The following is a 23,648-nucleotide window of genomic DNA, read 5'->3' as shown; positions in this document are numbered from 1 at the left end:
TTAAACAAACAAAAAAAAAACTGGTTTTATGTTGTTTTTTTTCCAACCCTGACTAATATGGTTTGAAAGTTCGAATGTATTTCGCTTGAGCATATGACATATCAATTCTGCATGCCATCTAGTGTTGCCCGTGCAAACTATTTGCTGCTTGAGCGAAACACTCTCATTGCAGCACTCTAATGCACACTCAAATGGCTAAAGAACATGTGCAAAAGATCACACCATCAAACTTAGCACTCCTAACTGAAAAAAAAAAGTAAAAAATTGCCATCAGCTCCAAACCTAACTACATAAAATTCTAAACCACCAAATCCAACACTCCTAATGATAATTTCACTTCTATTTTGGTTTCACAGGCTTTCAATTCTTCATGTTTGAGCATATGACATATCAATTCTGCATGCCATCTAGTGTTGCCCGTGCAAACTATTTGCTGCTTGAGCGAAACACTCTCATTGCAGCACTCTAATGCACACTCAAATGGCTAAAGAACATGTGCAAAAGATCACACCATCAAACTTAGCACTCCTAACTGAAAAAAAAAAGTAAAAAATTGCCATCAGCTCCAAACCTAACTACATAAAATTCTAAACCACCAAATCCAACACTCCTAATGATAATTTCACTTCTATTTTGGTTTCACAGGCTTTCAATTCTTCATGTTTGAGCATATGACATATCAATTCTGCATGCCATCTAGTGTTGCCCGTGCAAACTATTTGCTGCTTGAGCGAAACACTCTCATTGCAGCACTCTAATGCACACTCAAATGGCTAAAGAACATGTGCAAAAGATCACACCATCAAACTTAGCACTCCTAACTGAAAAAAAAAAAGTAAAAAATTGCCATCAGCTCCAAACCTAACTACATAAAATTCTAAACCACCAAATCCAACACTTCTAATGATAATTTCACTTCTATTTTGGTTTCACAGGCTTTCAATTCTTCATGTTTGATTTACTTTAATTTATAATACATTTATGAAATGGTAGGCAATGTTCCCTCTGCTGCTGATGAGGAATGTCACATTGGGTGCTACATTCACTTGCACGAAGCCCTCGGGCTATTCTGCTTAATGCTAAGGTAAAAGACATACATTACTTCACAAACCACATTTCTGCAAGCTAAAATTGCTCTAGACACACTGTAGCCCCTCGAGAAAGTGGAATATTTTGCATGCTTTATGAAGATTATGTTGTTTATTCACTTATTTTTAGCTCGCAGAAATGTGTTATTGTGAAGTAAAGTACGTCTGTTGCGTTACCATGAAGCAGAACAGCCAGAATGCTTCGTTGAAGTAAATATAGCACCCAGCACGACATTCCTCAACAGCAGCTATAATTTTATATTTTTAGGTTTGGGACTGATAGTTATTTTCAACGTGTTATTGCGGTACTTGAGTGTGCATACAAACTGTTTTTAATAATAAAAAGCGGCGAAATTACTCTGAAAGTGCAGGTTTTTACTTCATTGCGGATCAAGGAATCAAATATCTTCATTACTTGTGTTTTGTGTGTGCTGGAACCAATTTTACATTATGTAAAACATCAAAATCTGTTGATTAAAAAAAATTCAACATAATTTTGGGTCAATGACCAAAACTTGGATGTGTCCATAATTGTAAATCTACAAAGGATACTGTTCTTTTCAAAGTTCAAAAACTAATTCATGGTTTCATAGTGTAATTATCTGCTCAAATAACAGCACTTGGCAAAAATATGAGACAAATAGTTGCTACTAGCTTCTCTTTGAGAGAAATACATCATTATACTGTATTGTATTTGTATATTCTAGCATTAAGGCAAATAATATATATAGTTTTATAAAATATGGCATAAATAGTAAGCACCTTGATTATCACACACACCATATGTAGCTACAGAAACATGTTTTATGTGCATTCCAAAAACAAGTTAGGATAAAACCTAAGTCCCTCTAAGCTATCATCTCTACATACTCTGCCAGTTTTTTCAGCATTTAGTAACTGTTCTCTCGCTAGTATTATAGAAATTCCAGCCTGCTGAGCAAAATCCTGAGCAGTTAATGAACCCTTATCTTTCACTAGTCTTGCAATTTGTTCCACATTCTCTTTTTCATTTAGGGAGGCCAACTGAAGAACTTGTACACCACTTTCAAATTCTCGTAACCTAATTGATAACTTCATATGTTCAAGCATTTTACAAGCACCAAGCAAATCCTCTGGTGACATTAGTTCTAAACCTCTTGCTCGATTAACACGACAGTACACATCAGCCAAAGTCATCATACCTCCTACATCTTTTATTGGCTGCACCATAATGTCCGATATTTCCTTTGCTAGTTCTCTATGATACATATTTTCACTCTTGCATCCCTCTCTTGTAACTGGATCATCTACACCAAAACTCATCAAATATGATTTGAACTTCACAGTTTCATCTTCAGTTATATCACCATGCTTGTCTTTTATTTTCTGCGATATTCCCTTCGATATGTTCACCATTTCCTTGGCCATGGACATCAAATTCGTGAGATCTTCAAACGCTTTATTAATTGTTGCATCTGTAGCTTTATTTTTCTGTTCGATCTGCCGTTCAATTCCGACTATTCCATGCCTCAACTTTCCTTGACCTTGCGAAGCTGGAACTCTGTTTACAGAAGTGAAACTCTCCCACTTTTTTCTACGTAATGCTTCATTAAGTATTGATAAAAGATCACTGGCTCTTGATGGAGTATCCTTAAATGCCAACTTAATGTAGTGATATTTGCTCTTCGTGAATGGACCTGGAATTTTGCTCAGTGGAGCTTGCAATAGATGCAATATTAACTTTTTATTACGTTCGAAGAGTGAAGATGACTGTTCTACCTCAGCTAAAGCAACGTAATGTAAGGGTAATGAAAGGCACGTACGTCCTTCAGCTATATCTCTAGAAGTACCCCATATGAAACGATGAGTCGACAGCATTAGCTGTCCGCGTTCAAACGACGTTTTCTCATCGCCATCGTAAAGTTTCACACCTTGTTCACTAAACAGTCCTTCTTCTTCCTGTCCATACTTTGCTTCTGCATACTCAAAACGATCCATGTGTGCATTTAGTTCCTCACTGAAAACAAACAAGCAGAACACCTTGGACGTCAAATTGTTTTGTCTCTATCTCCATTCGTTGCGTAGCAGTATCGCATCGCATTGCTTTGCAGAAGCAAGCTGTACATTGTTGCCAATATATGTTGGTAGAAATATAACTGACTACATTCTGCTCGACAACAGATAAAAACGGCGGATGCAATGGATTTATAGTAAAGGTATGAAGGCGTATAGGGGGTGTGGGGGTAACGCCCCACACTTTCTTGATCCGGTCGTGAGTGGGGGTGATGTGATCAGCATCACGCCCCTAACCGCCTTTACCCCCCAGGGTTTCCACCAGGTACCCATGTTATTCGACGCTGGGTGGGCGCCGGGGCCGCTTTCACCGTTAGAAAAGTTCCCGGATTTGAACCGGCCGGGGATCGAACCCGGGACCTTGAGCATGGTAGTCAGACGCGTTACCGACTGAGCCACCGCGGCCACACATGGATTTATATATGGATTTGTAGTTTTGTAAATATTTTTTAAAAATTTAAGATATATAATACGCGCAACTTTATTGAAAACACTTTGAAATAAAATGGAGACTTAATTCATTAGGTTAAAAATAACTAAAATTAGTATATGTTCATTCGGTACACTATATAGCAACGATGAAATCCCACCTGACAGTTAAAAGGTTTTCCTTTATCGCACAACACTAGAGCAACCTACGTTCTGACGTCACCGGGTAATGATTTATTATTAGGCTAAATGCCTAAATTGTTAGGTTAGGTTAGCTACGTTTATTTCTCTTAGCATAAGCAATAGTTTTTTCAGTGTATTTATGCTAATAGAACCAAACTTAACAACGTACGCATTTCTCATCTGACGTCAGAACTCAATATTGCTCTAGTGTTGTGCGATAAGGGAGACTCCAAGAAAAATTCTTGTGTGCCTGCCTAACCAAAATGGCGTAATGTCTTGCAAGGAACGTATGGTTCTTTGAGGTAGTTTATTGCACAACATGCAACTGATCACCAGAGAAAATAATTTACGGAAATTAACTTGCGTACTCTCTATCCATAGCCTGACAAGGCATGAGCGGGCAGAGAGCGTCTGTCGAAAACGCAGGCGAAAAATCTCTTGTGTTACAGAATCTCCCGACTGATGTCTTGTTTGTCATATTCCAGTTTTGCGACCTTCGTTCTCTAGGTCGCCTGAGCGAAGTATGCAGACGATTTTGCGCAATTATAAGTCAAGACTTTTTGTGGTTGTCTATGAGTAAAAATGCGCTGGTCACAAATCAGGTGACTGAAGATATACAAAACAGGTAAGTTCATTGACGAAGATAGAATTGATTTGTATCTGATGTACACAGAGAGAGAGAGAGAGAGAGAGACAGACAGACACACACAGACAGACACAGACACACACACACAGACAGACACAGACACACACACACACACACACACACACACACACACACACACACACACACACAAAAAAAATTCAAACACTAATGTTCCATTATGTAATATGCGGCATCCCGATATGATGATGTGATTCAATGTAAAAGCAAGGCCCAAGTTCCTTTTGTTTTATTGCGATTTCATCATGCTATGAACACAATTTTTACGTGGTTCGATTTCGATGTATGTCTGTTAACACATACTGCGGAGTTTATTAACAGTTTCATACATCGGAGACACATTTAAATCGGATATTTTGTCTTTCTCGTGGTTAGTACTTACCAATTATGTATTGCGGAACATAGTGGAAGGTGCCATTATGCTTTTTCCACGAAAACAAACACTTTTTCTGCTAAAATAAACCATTTTCCTTAATGCTACGGAAAGCACGTCACGGTGCGGTATCTCTTGCTTTGAGAATGGTAACGCTTCTTTTCTTTTCGAATATCAATGTTTCCAACTCTATTGTGCATGAAAGTTGTAAAAAACAGGGGATCACGTCTGGAAAAGGTACATTTTGATGAAACATTGTTTGTTAGCCCCAAAAACCATCCACGGGTAGCCCCACAAACCATTGACGTTAGCCCCAAAAACCATCCACGGGTAGCCCCACGAACCATTCACACGAGGTTAGGTTAGGCCTGTTAGGTTAGGTTCCATTAGCACCCATTTCACCCCTAAATTCAAAGAAAAACCATTTTCCTTTCTCGACAAAAAACCGCGCGTTTGGAAACCCTGATTCCACTAGCGAGATCACGTGACTTCCGACGCTAGAGCCATCTGCAGGTACATCTTGGAAACAACGGCATGATGATGTCAATTTTCAAAAAAGGCGTAATATTATTACATGAAAAGTGATTATTTATTGTTCTGCTGCATTGTACGATGGAAGTTTTAGGAAGAATATATATCGACGAAGGTTGTAAACCTTGGAGAAACTCATTTCCGTAAGTAGTTTCTTGTGTAAAATTGATGAAATGTGTCTCCGATGTATGAAACTGTTACCCGGAGTTTTAACGATTACTTAAGATTTTGTTCAATATATGCTTTCGTGGTTAGGTTTGGTTCCCTTAGCATTAAAATAAAGTCCCTAAATGCATTCTACGGTATGACTTGAGATGACCGGACCCCTCTCCGATTTTCTTCATATTTGACATAATCTCTAATTGAGGCCTCCTAATCACGAATCTGAAGTTAAAATTTGTCGGAAACTTCTAGAAATTGCGAACCTTTGACGCTAGCTTCACGAACCATTGGCGCTAGCCCCACAAACCATTGGCACGTTGTTAGGTTAGGCAAACATAGTTAAAATTTGGTGTCATCATTTGGTACTAGTTTACTATCGTTCAGACAGATTTCTTCATTTTTACAGAAGTAACTACTTACTGTAATACGTTCCTGTAGCATTGTCTAACATCGGGAAGGTGTTTTGTGTGATGTGGGAATGTATGATAAGGGAAATTCATGTTGTTTCTTGAAAATTAGTTTTTCGACTGAGAATAGCCTTTGGCGTGTACACCTTCGTACATCATCACGCGTCGTGATTGTGTTTTGTTCATGTTCATTGGGTATCTAGTGTTTCGAACCGTCTGTGTTTGCAACTAAAGTTAGTTAGAAGCATGATGTGTCGTAGATGTGTGGTGAAGTTTGTACCGGGTGTGGAAGATCCAGTGGATTTTTTAATTGTAATGGCAGAACTTTTGCAGATTCGAAGAGAAGTTTTGATGAAAATATGTATAATGCAAAGGAAAAAAAGAGAATATATGTTACCTATTGATGAGGTGTTTTTAAGTATGTTTACGTAATCGAACCTGCTAAAATGTGCATGATTATATTGTAACTATGTTTGCCTAATATGACGTGTCGTGGATGCATGGTGAAATTAAGGTAAATTTTCCGTATCCTGGAAACTGATTTCTTCAAATTTACAAGTTTGGGACTCATTTGGGGACAGGTGACTCCGGCCAATTTCTAACATGCCTTTAACAGGGACTCTACGCTGTGCTCTGGCGGGGCTGCGGCAGCGGTTGGGAGCGGTAGGTCAATTACCCCAAGGGCAGAGCCCGGAATCGGTGGGAAATTTGGACTCAAAAATTTGAAATGAAAATAAATTTTTACTTTAAATTTCCCACCGATTCCTCGATGGATAGCCCCAAAAACCATTCACGGATAGCGTCACAAAACATTACAATTTTCTTCGTAAAACCATGCGAAAAAGTTTAAAAAAAATTAGATCACATGAGCTTTGTTCACAGGTATTTCTTGGGTTCCGAATGTTGAAACACTGCATAACGATTGAAAATCGACAAAACACATAGCACGACACGCGATTATGTAGGAAGGTGTACGTGCCGTATTGTGTGTCAGGCAAGCGAAAAGACTACGGGAAAAAAGTACTCGTAATGTAAAAAAATGCAATTTGATCAAGAGAACGTCAATACACCTTAAGGAATGTTCCGCGAATCAGATACGTAAGTATGAATGTCAAAAATTGACGAAACTAAGAATTTATAGGTGTCCGAAGGATAGTAAATTTTTACTGTAATTGCTAAAACTCCACAGTATGTGTTAACAAGACGTAAATCGAAATTGAACCATGTAATAATTGCATTCGTAGCATAAGGAAATCACAATGAAACAAAATGAACTTGGGCCTTGTAATGATTTTCACAAGTTTTATATGAGTATTGGAAGCCTTTTGGAATATGGGAATGATTGTGGAAATATGAAGCTTTGGGAAAATAATTAGTGCAGTTGAAAGTTACACAAGTATTATTTATTATGAGAAATTATGACTTGATAAATAGATTATGCTTCATGCTTCTGTGATTTCCCTTCTAAAGTGTTATTTTTGTAAGGAATGTGTACTATACACATTGAGGACCGAAAGGAAACTTTGAAAAATATGCAATGAAACCTAACGACTCTTAACATAGGCTACAAGGAAAAAGTATAAAATGTAATGATCCAAATTTATTTTGTAGGAAGTTTGAGAATGTGTTTCTTCCATATACCTGTTTTGCAGCGAGTAGCCATTCTTCATATTGTCATCTTGAACATGAACTACTGCTGCCATTTCATGAATGGAGTTAAGGAGTTTTGTGCTTGACGCTTGATACCACACGATCAATTATAATACTAGCAACTGTAAAGATGGCCCACCAAACCTAATTAAGAAAAATTTAGGTCATTTTTTGTAATGCTAAGATCCATAAATCTATCTTACCTAATCTATTGATGAATCCTATCTTAACAATACATATTCCACATGTTTTTAGACATTTTGAGGATGTAATCAAAATACACACACAACAGCTGATCACACGGCAACAAGTTGAGCACAAAACCTACATAAAATGTTTTGCAGATGGCAGTAGTAGTCCACATTCAAGATTGACCATAACAAGGGGGTGCTTGCTGGGAATCATGTATATTGATATGGAATGGAAAAATCATTGTCTACAAAACACACAATAATTAATGACTATGACTGTTCCCTATGTGCTCACAATCGTGTAGAAAATGAGTGTAATCATTATTTCTAAATTACACAATTGGAACCTCCCTTGCCCCAATTGCTTCTGTATTGGTACAAATCAGTAATTTAAATGCAGCCATGTTGGTATTGTTTCATTGCATAACAAGTCATTTAAATCAAGTGAAGGTAAAACTTTGATACGGTCCCAACGGATTTCTTTATTTTTACGCAAGAAACTACTTACGGAAATGAGTTTCTGTAGCATTTAGAAGTTCGTGGAGGTATTTTCTTTCCTCGTGGAATCTATTTCACCGGGAAATCATGTATTTTTCAACAGAAATATCTCTCCTACACACAATTGTCGTTGCTTTCATTTCCTTGCACTACGGTACGTGAACAAAATGTTGCGAACGTTTGATGATGCAACTCCCTGTCAGTGTTTCCAACCACACTTTTTTTTTTTTTTTTTTGCAAGAAGATGACAATTTTAACTGTTTGCCTAACCTAACCTTGCCATGCATGGTTTGTGGGGCTATCCGTGCATGGTTCGTGGGGCTATTCATGAATTGGGGCTATGCATGCATGGTTCGTGGGGATTTTTCAGTTGACAAGGTTGAAAACACTGCATACCCACTGATGATCTACCACGCTAGTCAAGCTGTCTCGCCATATTGCAAAGCGAAAAAAGTGAAGAACAATAATTACTCATGTCACAAATTGAAATTATTTTCATCAAAAAAGCAAAATACCACCTTGAAGAATGTTTCGCAATGCAGAATAGGTTAAGAATGAATGTTAAAAATGACTAAATAAACGAGTGAAAGGTGTTGGGACCATACCAAAGTTTTATCCAAGTGAATGTTGTACTAGTAGGCTGGATGTTCCCACATACTAATGTAGAATTATTTCTTCTGAACAGGTCTTTGTATCATTTGTCTTTGAAGGAGAAATGTCGAATCTCATACAACTGGAGACGTGGGAAGTACAAGGAGACTGTTTTCTTCAATTACAAAACAAAGTAAGTTCCGTTGTTGCATCTGTTTATTATGTTTACCTTGAAGATATATCTTAGTGCTTGTTAATTAATAGGAGTTAAAAAATATTTTTAAAAAGCAAGTGTATGAATTCCTTCAGAAAGCAGTATTGTATTTGTTTTATGTGATAAGGAAGCAATGTTTATCTTGTAAAGTATGTCAGTCACCCTTTTTGGCAGTTATATTTTCTCTTTTCTTTAAACTGATATTCACAATGAAAACAGCATGGTACTTCAAGTTCCACAATACAAGTAAAACGTACTGTTTAGTAAATAATTCAATCTATCTAATTGCATAAAAGAAATAATATGAAAATTCACTAGTGTGTGACAACCTTTTTTATCAATTTTAAAAGCATTACAAATCATTAATTGTGCATAAGGACAGTTTACTTTTTCTTAGTAGGCTAGGCTTAGCATTAAGAGTCCATAGTGCAGGTGTCCCCTTTCGCCGCCATTGTCTGCAGGTAACAGTGACGTCAGACATTTTTGTCTTGTTTAAAGCTTTGATACAAATCATATACTTGGAGGGAGAGATATCGACAGAAAACATGTTTCAAACATGCCAGTCATTGAATTATTTCACCACCAAACCTAGTAAAATTCCTGTAAAACCTAAAGACAATATGAAAACCTTAAAAAAAGTTTAATTTAGGCACATAAATCAAAAATAGGTTCTAACAAGCAAAATAGGTTATTTTAGGCACTATAAAACTTAGTCAGTTGTTGAGTTTTTTTACGAAACGCCGGTATAACTTGTTATTTCTTATTTACCTGCAAAGGAAAAAATAGGTTAAAAATCTAATATCCGAGGTCTATTCATAACATAGAGCACATGGCATGTTGAATTTGAAATGTGTTATTCAATGTAGCATGTAACTTACGTGAAATTTTGATCCAAGGTCTGCTTTGTCTAAATGAAATCCCTTCTGTCTCGAAGTTCATAGTTATGTACAGACTGTGTTTTACAATATTGTTGTGGCCAGTGGTCGGAAGTAGCATGCTACAAAATTTGTAGCTGTAGCGAATCTACAAAATTCCTGTAGTTGTAGTGAAAATTTTGCTACAGCTACATTTCCTATCAGCTTTTTTTTTTTAGCTGCATAGATATTTTGGAAGAAACATGCCTCATTTGCGCCAGCCCCGGAACAAATCCTGTGGATATGCATGGTGTAAGAGACAGAAAAATGTCATTAATTACTGTGTGAAAGAGTGAAACACACCTTGCAGTGCAAGAACGAGCAATCCATTTTCCACTAAAATGACCAAGCAAGAGTGCCAACAATCAAAGGCTCAGTACGTTAACAGCATTGATCATTGTCAGTATAGCTACAGGATCTCACCAGCAAGGAATTATTGTTACAAGAACGATAGACATACACTTTCTGGAATTACAATTATTGTCATCATTATATTGGTTCACAATTTTTTAAAATTACAAGTTTAGAACACTGAGGTTTACATGTCAGTTTCCTCAATACATTTTATGATATTGTAAAAAAGTACGTTCAAGTTATTGACTTTTCTGCAGAAATGACAATTTTTTTTAGTTAATATGTAGTTTCCAAATGTATGTATTTCTACTTTTACATCGCTTTTCTGTAACTTTTGCTGATCATGACAATGAGAATGAATGGTTTATTTTGTTATTCTCTTATCTAGAGTCGCTTTATGACACTTTTGGCTAATTGTGAGAATGAGGAAGAATGATGATAACGATGAGCAGTGTGGGGAATGGAGGTGTGGGGAGGATGCATCCTCCCAAGTTTTTGTTTTGAGTCTACTTTATGCACAGATAAGCTAACGAAGACTGAATCCGAACCAGAATGTGCTTCCGTTGGGTATCAAAACCTGGGACCCTTCCATTACAGGGGGACAAAATTTCCACTGTGTCTTCAGGGAAGCATTCCCAACAGGAATCTGTTTCTCATTTATACCATAGAAGCATCCCCAAGGTTTGAGCAAACATCCGCTCCCCCCAATTAATATTTCGTTTAAGGGCTAAGAAGATATAATTGATAAATATCACATTTTTATGTTATTCCCATTTTGCACAATGCATTATAGCTAATTTCAATACATATGATAAATTCCAATTATCAGTTACAGAATTTTTTTTTATATGACTTCATGAAAAGACGTACACGTGTAAGACCTCGTTTCGTTAATCTTCCATGTGGGCAGCAGGAATATTTAATAAGAAAAATGATCATTATAGAGCATAGTTTACCCTCCAATTATTGCTCCTTTTTATTCTCAAGAAAAAGCCGGCCCCTGTAGCGGAGCTGTTAGCACATCGTGCTACGATGCCAGGGGTCCCAGGTTCGAATCCTGGCCTGGACATGGATGCTTGGGAGTTAATTCATCAATTTCAGCATGTTATCACTCATCCCCATCATTGTGAATTAGCCATAAGTGGCACAAAAGTGAAGTAAAATATATAAACAAATAATCCAACCAAATTTCATTTGTGTATAGTTGTATTCGTTAATTTGGGTAACACTAATTGCAATGCTCATATATTAAATTTGAATTTATACACCACTTATCTACGTTATTCTCAAACACTATATTGAAAATAAGGAAAGAAGTAACACTGCTATCAAAATTATCGAATGACTAAATCATGATAATAAATAACAATCTATTTTCCAGAAGTACAGCTATCATACTAGGAGCATCTTTTGAATTAAATGTGGTGGTTTATGTTTTTTTATGAAGAAGTAGCTCAGTAGCAACTAGTGGACAGGAGTAGCTGTAGCGAAGGTACTTTTAAAATGTAGCATTCTGATCACTGGTTGTGACGATACTTTAACTCGTGAAACAAATAGAGTTTTCAGGGCCTTGCTTTGCCAGTCCATGATGGAAATTATAAACTGGTTTACGGTGAACATATTTGGAAACTGTTCACATGCAAGGTCAAGTAAGCATAATAAAAGTACCAGCCGTTGAGACAGTATGTAAGCTGTGCGAGGTGTATGTACAGTCAACACTCTATTCTAGGATCTTTCATGGTTCCTAGGAAAATGGTCATTATTGGAATTTGGACTGACTGATCCACTCGAACCCCTATACACAAAAATTGCACTTAGGACATTTCTGAACTGCTCTTATGGTAAAATTACATGCTAAATTAAGTAAATAAAAATTTATTTTAATAGGCAGACATCTTGTGCTTCAGGTGATATCCCACGGGTGCGGATATGCCCAAAGATGACGTCTAATGTTTGACAAGCCGGATCACGAAACCATGCATTGATTAGCCTAATATAACAGCTGCATGCTGGAAAATAATATGTTCTTCTTAAATAAAACTATTATTTTAACAGGTCCTCCTCCTGATTGCAACGATACCCAAGAAATGCAGTTACGTCCACTAATTAGCATAAAAGAACCAAAAAATAACAGGGTTTTGCATTGGCCAAATGTCACACCACAGCAAGTAACACATAGACATCATCATTATCAGAGCAAAGGGTAATCTGAAATCGTGTCCCGCAATTTCCGATAAGTTAATTGACTATAGGCTGCTCAGCACAGTTCTGACGGTGCTGTACTTCTCTTGCAGGTACATGCCATGGCTTTCACTCGAAATGGACATTTGCTGGCTGAGCAAAGGGAGCTGCATCCAGGCATTTGAGAGGAGGGGCTGTGGAGTGCTTGTCCACAGGCCACTCATGACTCTGAAAGGCCACACGGATGACGTGTGTCGTTTTGTCAGCAAGCACGGACTTATTATCAGTGGAGGAAGGTTGGTTCGAGTTTGTAATTTTCTTATTTTTACATTGCTTTCTTCAGATTCAGAACTTGACTTCAACCTGTTGGTGCCCACTTGATGACTCATGTGTAACATGTAGTCGCCAAGAATTAGAACAATATGTAATGTGAAATCACATTTTGTGAGAGTACATGTCTCCAAAAGGTATCTGACCAACCTGAAATGTTTCTAGGACTAGAAATCTTTACTGTGGTAACATAGCTCTTGAACACCAGCAGAGACTAAGCCATCTTGACTTTGGGTACATTTACTAGATGAGAGAAACTAGATGTAAGATTTATATTCTTGCTTGTCTCATGAAGTTGGAAACCATATTCATTAAGCATATTAATAGAGAACAAAGCCTAAATCTTAAATATGAGGAATAATGTTAGAGCATATTTACGATTCTGCATGTTAAATGCTGAGAAACTGTTGTGAGGTTGCAAACACGCCACTCAATAGTGGTCCACCTGGAGGAAAGTCAAGTCTGAACACGGAGGAATAATTGTAAGTAGTGTAGGCAAAATATGCGTTAACAATATCGTGCAAAGTACTGTGCAAAAATAATATTTCTCAAAACCCATAGCAAAACTGTATTAGTAACGTGGGAAAGTAGTAATTTGCACAATTATAGAAACATGAAAACAAGTGATCTTACAGAGCAGTTGGTAAAAATGTTTGATTATTGGCTTTCTTCTTATTTTTTTCTCAATGAATTAGATGCCGCATGTTCAAATCCAGGCCTCTCCAATTTCTCTATTGAGATTTGTTGCTTATGAAATATAGTAATTAAGTGAAATAATTTTGTTTGAGAATTTTTGGTAACAACTATTCACTAGACTAATTATATTATTGGATTGTAAGTACTGTATTTGGAAAATTTTCCCCTGGTGAGCATCTAATTTGCTTCATTTTTAATTCAGAGATGGTGCAATATGTGGCTGGTCTTCACATTGTGGGCAGTTCATACTGTGCAAACGCTTCAGCCATACCTCAGATGTGAATGCTGTGGACTATAATGGCCAAGTCATCGTATCTGGATCCAGAGACAAAACAGTTAAGGTGTGTTCATTTGATTTCTTTCATTCAAAATATTCAGTTTTAAGTCCACTTTGTGCAGGTAGGTTAATCGGAAGTGAACCTACAGTGCAAAGTAGCATCTGAACCACTATGAGCATCCACCAGATCGAACCTGGGACCATCTGATTACAAAGTGTGAGCATTACCATTGTGTCATCAGGGAGGTCCCTCACTTCTATCTATCACGGACGGAAATTAATAGAGATTTGAAATGCAGGAATGTCCAAGAAGATTGTTAGGTTTAAAGGAAATTATTGTGCAACAATAGAATTTGGTATGATGTCTGAAGGACCAATTTTTATTATTTATTTGTCAACCTTTTTTTTTTGCACCCAACAAAAGTCTGTTGTTACAGGCTTGTAGAAGTTATTTAAATGGGTAAAAAGGGGTGAAGTTTCCTGTACACTTTGCACACTGCCATGAGGGATGTGTCAGTAGATCCTTCGATCTCTGCCATTTTGGAAGAGATGTGATAAGCACCATGCTCCCATCACCTTTACTCCCCAGGTACCAATTTTTTTGTAGGCTGAGTGAACCCCAGAGCTACTTTATAAGGGTGCAAAGACCGTAGATCACCCACCCTAGGAATTTAACCCAATATTTAAATAGCGGTATTTATATATAGGTTGATGCACAGTTTTTACAAAACTTTGATAGTTTTCTGACTTACGATTGCTACTTGTTTACTTTTTTAAAAATTACTATAATAAGCAAGGAGTGGTTATTAATGTTGTATGCTTGATTCAGTTTAATTTTTGAAAATAAAGTAAAACAATATGTACAATTAAGAAGCAATGACTACTTGATTGTATGCAGTTGCATTAAACTATAGTACTAAAGTTTATATATTGACAAATTCCATTCAGCATGTGCGAATTGTAGGTTTAGGTTCCATATGTTCCATATGATTTTTTTTCATATTGTATGTGAAGACTGTATTTTATGCATTTAAAAACTGTCTGGTCAGATCATAAAAGTATTGAACATGAAGAAAATCTTTATTAACCAGTGGGGGAATAATTGCCAAGAACAGTTTGTAGTCAGTGTGTCTATAGGTTTTGAGGAACAAGACAGTAAGGAAGTGAAATTTTAATAATATTATTAGTCCAATACAAAGATAATGCTTAATGTTTTTATATTTTTATTGATATAGAGAAATTCTAAAATATTTAAGTATGGGTAGCTGTTGGAATCTCTGTAAGAATATAAGTTGAAAGTTCTATCAGAGCAGCTGTACTTAAATGATTGTTAACAAACTATCTTGGTATCATAATATAAAATTCAGTGTACAGTAATTCTGCTGGTTTTTTTTTTTTTTAATATCAGTGTTGGTATTTTCCATCTCTTAGCAACATCCCATGTAACTTTTCTTAGGTGTGGAATATTTTGGAAGGCAACAACTGCCAACCCTGCTACACCCTCAACATTGGAGACCGGGTGTGGTCTGTGGCTATCGAACCAGAAGGTGACCTCTTGTGTTGTGGGTCAGCTGGCCACCGGAGAGTTGCACCCTTACACTTATACGACCTTCAACGGTAAGCATCAACTCTCCCTTCTCTGAACATTTGAATTAGGATTATAAGCTTTCAGCCCGTGCGTCAGTGTCAATTGACACCTGAAGTACAATAGTAGTACATTGTTGCTAACTAGAATAATAAAGAGAGAAAAACATAAAACTGACTTCAGAATTTTCTTGCAAGAATTGTGGTAAAGCCATAGGCTGGCATGTCATTTTCTTAATATAAATCATTGGCAAATAATGGCAAGTATCAAGTTTCAACCCCTGATTGAAAAAAATAATATTCACATAACTTTTGAGCCTCCCTGATGGCATCATTGCCTTGCAATCAAAAGGTACCCAGTGAAGGCACATGGTGGTTTGGATTCCAATTTGTCAGTCGGTGCATAAAATACTTAAAACGAAACTTCATTTAACTTTTCAGTATGTTATGAATATAAATATTTGAACCAGTTTTTGTGAAAGAGGCTAACATTCTATAAGCATTCAAACGCTTGTAAGCATTTTTTTTAAAAAAAAGTCTGGAAGGTAATGGTCACCAGGAGGGCTATTTTTCTGTATGTCATACCAAAATTGCATCTTGAAAAAATAAAATTAAAAAGTTTATATACAGTACAATCATACTTTCCAAAAGTATGAATGCCTAAACATGTGTTGCAAAATTGGGACCAGGAAGATCACATGAATTATGCGGGGAAAGCAAAATTGCTGTTGTACCATGATGTGAGGGCTATTTTTTTTTTTTCAACCTCTGATAGGGCATGAAATCAAAACCACAGTGAATAGCAAAATGGGTTTATTGACAAAAGTTAAGTACACACATAATCTACTTTTCAATGTAAACACCAAGAAGATTCAGACATTTATCGTACCGATGCACCAGCTTTCAAATACCCTCTGCAAAAAAACAAGGTTCTGCCTGTCTGTTGAGACAGGTCTGCATGGTGTCCTGAAGCTGCTCCTCATTGGTGTGGAAGCGCCGTCCTCCCAACCACTTCTTCATAGCCGGGAAAAGGTGGATGTCACTCAGTGCCAGGACTGGGGTGTAGTGATCAAACACTTCCCAATGGAATCGTTGATGACGGTCTTGGGTTGACCCGGCAACGTGCAGTTGGGCATTGTCATGAAGCAAGACAATGCTCGAAGACAGCATGCCTCTCCCTTTGTTCTGGATGGCTCTGCGTAGTCTGCGCAATGTCTCACAGTATGCAGCCGCACTGATTGTGGTCCCAGGCTCCATAAAGTCAACCAGTAACACACCTCGCACTTGGGGGGTAAGTCGATTGTAGCAGGCATCTCTACGTGCCTGTCGTTCAGCTTCAACTGAAGCGTTGGCCTTGGCAGTGGTCGTGGTAGTGGACACACCAATCATGCTGCGTGACGTCCCGCTTCCTAGTGCTTCACAGGACACCTGGCGGTGCCATCGTAGGTTGAAAAAAAAATAGCCCTCATATTTTGTAGGGATGGGCTGATATGAAATTTTGGCTGATAACCTATAAAGTGCCGATATAAAATTTACCGATACCGATAACAGATATTCTACCAATCCAATATAAAATTAGAAATGTCCTTGAAGAACCTGAAAGGTTCATTGACCTCATTAATAAATTGTTTCAAGGTGACTGCAGTGCAAAAGAAGTTGCATATTTAGACATTTACTTTTTTAGAAAGTAGGGCATGGAGATTATCCAAAAAAATTACAATAAAATGACAGAATTTTGCAGATATTTATTGATATATTGGATCGGTAATATAATCTGTAATTTTACCGATAAACCTATGCACCGATTTGCCTATATCGTCCGATACCAATAGAGTACCGATTAATTGGTTCCATCCCTAATATTTTGTTTTGAATAGATGCATTCTTACTATAAAATTGAAGTTGTGTTGTGACCAGGTTCAGTGCCTGAATGAGTAACAATTTCACAGTTGTGAATTACAGATCTAGTTGTCTTTAATTGTAGTGTTTATTCCTAGTAAGACTGACAAAAATTGTTTAATATAATTTTTGCCAGTCTTTTGGAATATTTTAAAATTAGTCCTTTCCGAACATAATATTTTGGTAAATTAATTTTCGTTCTTTCTCAAAAGAGGGATGGAAATCGGCTGCCTCGGAAGAGAGTACAGGGATGGAGCAGGCATTCTTGATCTACATTGGGAAACTCCTCACGTTTTACTTTCCTGCGGCTATGACACTTACATTCGACTATGGGATACAAGGTAGTTAAAAACATTTAATTGGATTGTTTCTTTCCAATTTTATGAAGGAATGATGTTCAATGTTTAGAAGAAATGGACAGATATAACATTTTTTCCAATACTAATAGAGTGCCATTAAGAAAATTTAACAGTGCCAATAACCAAGTTTCTACCAAACAAGTATTGAGTTATTAATATTCCTTGAAGAACTTGAATTGTCAATTCAACTATAACCACCTGACCGAAATGGGTTGTACCTGAAGAAAAATTAACATTATTGAGACATTTACTTTAGAAACCCTAGGCACGTGAACTTATATCTTCATATTCATAAAAAAAAAGTGACAAGATGGCACAATTTTGCAGCAGTTTCGAGTCTGAAACAACTGGTAATTTTGCGGATACCTTAATATGCCTATATGTATTGGTACCAGTTGAGTACTGATTAAACTATTACCATCTCTAATGGGCAGATATTAACATTTGTTGATACTGATCTGACATAAAATTACGAATGTTCATTAACTCTTTCGCTGTGCCAAGCGACTTCATTCGATTTGCTTTAATACGCGTAACTTACGGAAAGCGACTGCAGTCGATTTTAAATATTCTGCTTGCTGCGGGTGTCATGCAAAGTCGTCCCATAAGAAAAGGCATTACCAGAACATGCTGCCTTCTAGTCTCCGTCATTTGAACTATTTTCGAAGGAAATAACTGATTGGAAAAATATATTTCAAATTTGCTTGGGTAATTTTTACCAATATGCATGCAATATACATGCGTAATATATCTAATTGGTAAATAATCAATAATTGTACTGGTACACCAACATGCCTATATCAGCTGATACTGATTGAGTACTGATTAATCAACATCATCTAGTTAACTGAAACAAAGCTCTTTACCATAATGATGCATTGTTCGTGGGTCCTAAGATAATTCATTTTTTTATGTAATTTGTTGTAGTTTCTGAGAGTATTTTTGTTATTTTTACTTCGCATTTCTGCAACTTTTGGCTAATCATGACGATGAGTTATTATTAGATAAAATTGATGAAGGGTCTGGAACTTTGCTGTTGAAATCTGAAGTTCGCCATTTAATGTGTTCAGCCACCGAGTAGTTCGCATGAATTCAAGTATGCTGGCAATCTTAGGCATCAAATATTATTCTTTGCAAGTGTCCCTCGGTCTGTGCTTATTTTGTTGGGAGTATACTTTGTGATGTATGTTGTATTTACAAATATTAGTGTATTACATAGATAATATGTTTAAAAAATGGGGGCATGGAGGTGGAACAGCACCATGCTTCAGTCACCCATTGCTTATGCAAGCAGGGGTACCCATTCTCCCAAGGCCAATGGCACATCCCCCCCCAAAAAAAAATCATGTCCTGCGTCCCCCCCAAATCATATAATTTGCACCCTCAAACCATATCGTAATCCCTACAAAGTATTTACTTACGACAGCGTGTCTACCGAAAGTAACTCTTTTCTTAGCTTTTTGTTCCAAATGATGCACCTGCTTTAAATTAAGCAGTATACCAACACTAAGCATTATATTTTAAGAAGTGATGTTATTAATGAATATCGAGAATATCGCTTATATCTTCTAATGTAGCTATAGTATAAAACTTCACATTCACCTCAGTAAAGCACCAAACATGCATTCGCAAGCAAGAACATTTTTACATCCATTTCTTTCCAGGCTTTCAAGAATATTAATTTAATGGGGTGTCAATACTTTCTTAGGATCCTGAGATATTTAGTCTTTTCCAGCTTCTCTTTTGGCATGTTCGGGGTCGAAAACGTGTGGATATCGCAAAATACAGTCTCCAAAATTTAATGTTGGAACTCTCTCTCTTCACTACAGAAATCCCTTGACAATATAAGATTTAACGCTTTATCAAGAGCTTCATATCTCTTCTTTTAAATTTAATACTGAATCCTACCACCAATATTCCCATGCCAATTTTAGACTTACTGTTGATATTGAAAAGTGGATATTGCCTTTTCCAAAAAATTAATTCTCAGTCTCCACACTAGAATTTCCGCAACAGTCTAAGACAATAGTAATACACAAGAATTTGATACCTCCCTCAATTTAATGCTCAATCCCTCTCTAACTAAAATACCCGCCATAATCTGAGACCTAGAGTTGTATACTGCCCCCCCCCCCCCCCAATGTTTAATTCAGAATTCCCGCCCAGAACCCACGTGTCAATTAAGGCCTAATATGTAAAAGTTGGATATTTATCTCCCCCTCCCTTCGGAAATGCCCTTACACATTTTTTCAAATAATGCATTAAATATGGTGCATTTCATGTGTAAAATTTTTACGTATATTTTGGAAACATATATAAATGTTGAATTTTAAATTATTTGAAGGGAGAAAAAAATCCCCAAAAATCTTGATGGTGCAGCCTGCACCGTATTCCCCCCCGTGGGCACCCCTGTATGCAAGTATGTTGATGGGAAAATCCGTACCCTGGGTCTATGTGGCAGCCAGATGCCTGCTAAGTGTACCATATTGCATCATCTCTCTCTTCACTTTGACAAAAATGATTTCATAAAAAAATGAGTGCTTGTCTAAATTTATTTTTTTCTTTGCAGAACCAGCCAATGCATGGCATCATGGGAAGATCCTCATGACTCTGTCATATACTGCCTTGCCACGGACAACATGTACACTGTCTTATGTGGCACCTCCCAACATGGTAGGGTGCAATTGTGGGACAAAAGGATGAAGAGCAGTGTTCAGGTAAGTGAAATACTTAAAAGCTATAGACAAGTAACAATAATTCATTGTTTATGTTATGATTTTTTGTGAAAAACTTTGCTATTTTGTCCTTATAATTTGGCACATACATGATATGACAGACCGTTAAAACTGCAGAAGTGAAAAATCTGGTGAAGCTAGGTTAGCTGTATGGATGCTCGAGGGACCAAATTTGCAGGAAAGCACAACAAAAGACCACTCTTTGAAGTCATGTAATGTCCGTCCACCAAAAAAATTATTTTCGGGAAATTTTGAAAGTTGGATTTTTCCTGCTGAATCTCTAATTGTCACATGTTAGTTATTTTATTTTCATTATTACATGTAAAACTGAAATATATCATCAGAAAAGATGGTCAATTTATAAATTCTATCCCATAATGTTGGTAGGGGGAAAATTGACATTTTCAAATTGAGATTGTTAATAATATTAACAATAAATATATTATTTTGTGATTCAAGTATGTCATGCCCTCGCACATGTATACAAATGAACAAAACGACAAAGAAAGACAACTGAAATATCATGTATAGTTTTGAAGAAATGATGCAGGAATTGCTGCCAGATGGAGGTGGTATGACAGGTACACCCACTCATCTTTTGCAGAATACACGTGCTCCTAAACATGCTGTACCACTCATCCTCTACAGGTTAAACAAACATTAACTACAGTGGAACCCCGATTTTACATTCCCCTGTTTTACATTTTACCGCATTATACATTCAATTTTGATGGTCCCAACAAAGCAAAATGCTATAAAATTTTCCGAGATTTTACATTTTCCCGCATTTTAAGTTCTTTCAACTTGGTCCCCTCAAAAATGTAAAATCGAAATAGAAACTCAAGCCAAATCAAATTGCATATATAGATGCTTATGTAATTTATTCAAGAATGGATGAAGTTTTTAATTGCATAGAAATTGTCCATTTCAAGCCAAAAAGAAAAAAGAAATATACATGCATGCCTGCTTGCAGACAGGGATACAAACTGACATTGGTAGATAAAATATGCACCACACCGTATATTACAAATATAGACTATGAAACAAGAAAATACATTGTCATAAAGCTTTGAAAATACTAATTATGAGGAAGGGTACTATCACTGTGCTGATATTTTAAAAATCCTCAATATGTCCCTTTTACAAAAAATCTAGAACTTAACTCAAAAATTAAAATCTGAGACATTTTTTGCTTAAAAAAAGTGAGTTTTTGAACTAGTGTCATGGAAACACTGTTTCTAGTTATTCATAGAAATTTACTATTTTCGATATTTGGCTAATTGTGTGTAACAATCCAAATGCTACAATTTTGCCGAGAAGATTCGAGCAGGCAGAAGTTTACTATTAAGTTAGCTTGCATTGCGATTTTTATTGTTTTGTATGGGTTCCGTTATTTCTAGAGCAGTGAATAAGTATGATCAAGAAGTGTACATGTAGTTTCAATGCGGGCAGCATGAATAATTTAAATATCCGCATCTTGGCACAATATCAAAAGACAATTACTAATGAATTAGTGAATTCAAATATATTTTGTAGTTCAGAAGACAAAACAAAACCGTGGCAATTTGCAAGAGGAATCGTAACAGAACTTCAAATAGACTGGAAAGAAAATAAAAATATGATTTGCTTGTCCGATAAATGGGTACAGATTTTTGTGGTAAGTTGGAAGTGGACCACATAAGGAATGATGTCCTTCTGTATGTGGTTGAAATTGTCACTCCCGTGAGTGTGTTTGTTCAATCTGGAACAATATGTGGACAAATTAAAAATCTTGCTTACATGTTTCAACAATGAAGTCTATCTTTTTGGTACGAGTTAACTTTACAGATAGATGGGGGCAAGTGTTGGGGAGGGTGGGGGGTGGAGAGATTATGAACAGTTCTGGTATTCTTCAACTTTAGAGTATAGTAGGCCTAACATCAAAGGCTGAACAGGAGAGACAAACACCATAAAAGTCACACTGAGCTCATAGTTATCCTTTTGATAATGGGAGATCATATTTTATTTGTTGTTTATAATGTATCATTTATGTAATCCATATTTTAAAAGTAATAATAATAATAGTTGTATGATTGCTGATTGTTTAAGAGGGGTTAAACTGACTTCCTTGAGACGTCCGGTTTTTGGGTCAAAATATATGGGTACACACATCTGGCAACAGCAGATATCCTCCCCTTCCCTGCTGAATTTTGCATACCTGAGTGTCGATTATGTACTATATTAGATGTTTTCATAAATTGTCATACAAAATCTGACCAAATGTCTTCTCATTTTGTAATTGCAGATGTTCTATGCCCAAGCAAATCACAGCAGTCCAGTGTACAGCATGGCATTTGATCCGTGCCAGCTGTTCATAGCATTGGACCAATCCTTGAATGTGCTGGACTTCACTGGATTACGAAACAATGCAAATGGCTACATGTGAACGTGGCAGAGCTCTTCTCCCACTAAACGGATCAACAAAATAATATATATTTCATGTTTACCTGATGCAAATAGATGTTATAACTTTAAATAAGTTTTATAACACGACCATTCACTGTTAAACAGTATTTTTGACTTTTGATTTAGTACAATTATTTGTTATGTTTGCACAAGATTTTTGTTGAGCATTCATAGGAGCTTTATTTTTATCAGTTGCACGTGCCTCTGTTGTTAGATCACTGCAAGCATCCTTTTACAGATTTTATTGGCAAAAAATACAGCAGAAATATTCCCATTTACTCATGTTCTTGCTTTTTGTGCCAGTAAGTTTTAAAGATGAATAAATGCAATTTATATAATTGTTTGCACTATTATTTCATTGTTCTCTGCTAGCAATCATAGAGAAAGAGAAAAGGGTTTGTGTGTCACAGCGAAAACTAGATAAATTTTTCATAGTCTTGTGGCTACAATATATTGAAGGGATGCACTGGTTTGATATACTGATAAAAGATTTTGTTTGACTTGTTGTTTTAACCACTATGTGCCTCCGTGGGTATCGGGTATTGATTACAAGGTGACGATATTACCACTACGTCACTGGGGAGACCCAGATACCGATAAAGTACGGATACAAAATTTATCAACACCGATAACCAATATTCCACCAACCAGATTTAAAATTCCAAACTGTCTTTGAAGAACCTGAATGGTTCATTGAAACTCCTTTATAAATTTATGTTGCTGGATGACTGCAATGCAATATTTAGAATTTTCTTTTTTTAAAAAAAGTAGAGAATTGAGATTATATCTTTATACCCATAAAAATTATAACAAAATGGCAGAATATTGCACTAAATAAGAT

At 36.5% G+C, this 23,648-nt stretch overlaps 2 protein-coding genes across 2 annotated transcripts; one reads left to right on the top strand and one right to left on the bottom strand.

Moving 5' to 3' along the window:
* Nucleotides 1–398: 398 nt before the first annotated feature.
* On the bottom strand, nt 399–3,182 carry Vps36 (vacuolar protein sorting 36). The gene has a single exon (XM_083134785.1). The coding sequence runs from the start codon at nt 3,063–3,065 to the stop codon at nt 1,893–1,895; it is 1,173 nt and encodes a 390-aa protein (XP_082990911.1). The 5' UTR covers nt 3,066–3,182; the 3' UTR covers nt 399–1,892.
* Nucleotides 3,183–4,010: 828 nt separating this feature from the next.
* Nucleotides 4,011–23,146, top strand: LOC145985001 (F-box/WD repeat-containing protein 4). The gene is made up of 8 exons (XM_083118492.1): nt 4,011–4,377; nt 8,914–9,012; nt 12,596–12,778; nt 13,711–13,849; nt 15,242–15,402; nt 17,481–17,609; nt 20,197–20,344; nt 22,647–23,146. Exons 1-8 carry the CDS (start codon nt 4,145–4,147, stop codon nt 22,785–22,787), a joined length of 1,233 nt encoding a protein of 410 aa, XP_082974618.1. The 5' UTR covers nt 4,011–4,144; the 3' UTR covers nt 22,788–23,146.
* Nucleotides 23,147–23,648: the final 502 nt, after the last annotated feature.

Source organism: Lepisma saccharinum, chromosome 1 (assembly GCF_977018435.1).
Source record: "Lepisma saccharinum chromosome 1, izLepSacc3.1, whole genome shotgun sequence".
NCBI classification, from domain to species: domain Eukaryota; kingdom Metazoa; phylum Arthropoda; class Insecta; order Zygentoma; family Lepismatidae; genus Lepisma; species Lepisma saccharinum.
The sequence above is the reverse complement of the archived record's forward strand: the minus strand, read 5'-3'. Positions and strand labels throughout refer to the sequence as shown.

Coding starts and splice junctions, on each gene's coding strand:
- Vps36 (XM_083134785.1), bottom strand. CDS start 3,065: ATGGATCGTTTTGAGTATGCAGAAGCAAAGTATGGACAGGAAGAAGAA.
- LOC145985001 (XM_083118492.1), top strand. CDS start 4,145: ATGAGCGGGCAGAGAGCGTCTGTCGAAAACGCAGGCGAAAAATCTCTT. Junction 9,013..12,595: donor TTCTTCAATTACAAAACAAA/GTAAGTTCCGTT, acceptor CTTCTCTTGCAG/GTACATGCCATGGCTTTCAC. Junction 12,779..13,710: donor CTTATTATCAGTGGAGGAAG/GTTGGTTCGAGT, acceptor TTTTTAATTCAG/AGATGGTGCAATATGTGGCT.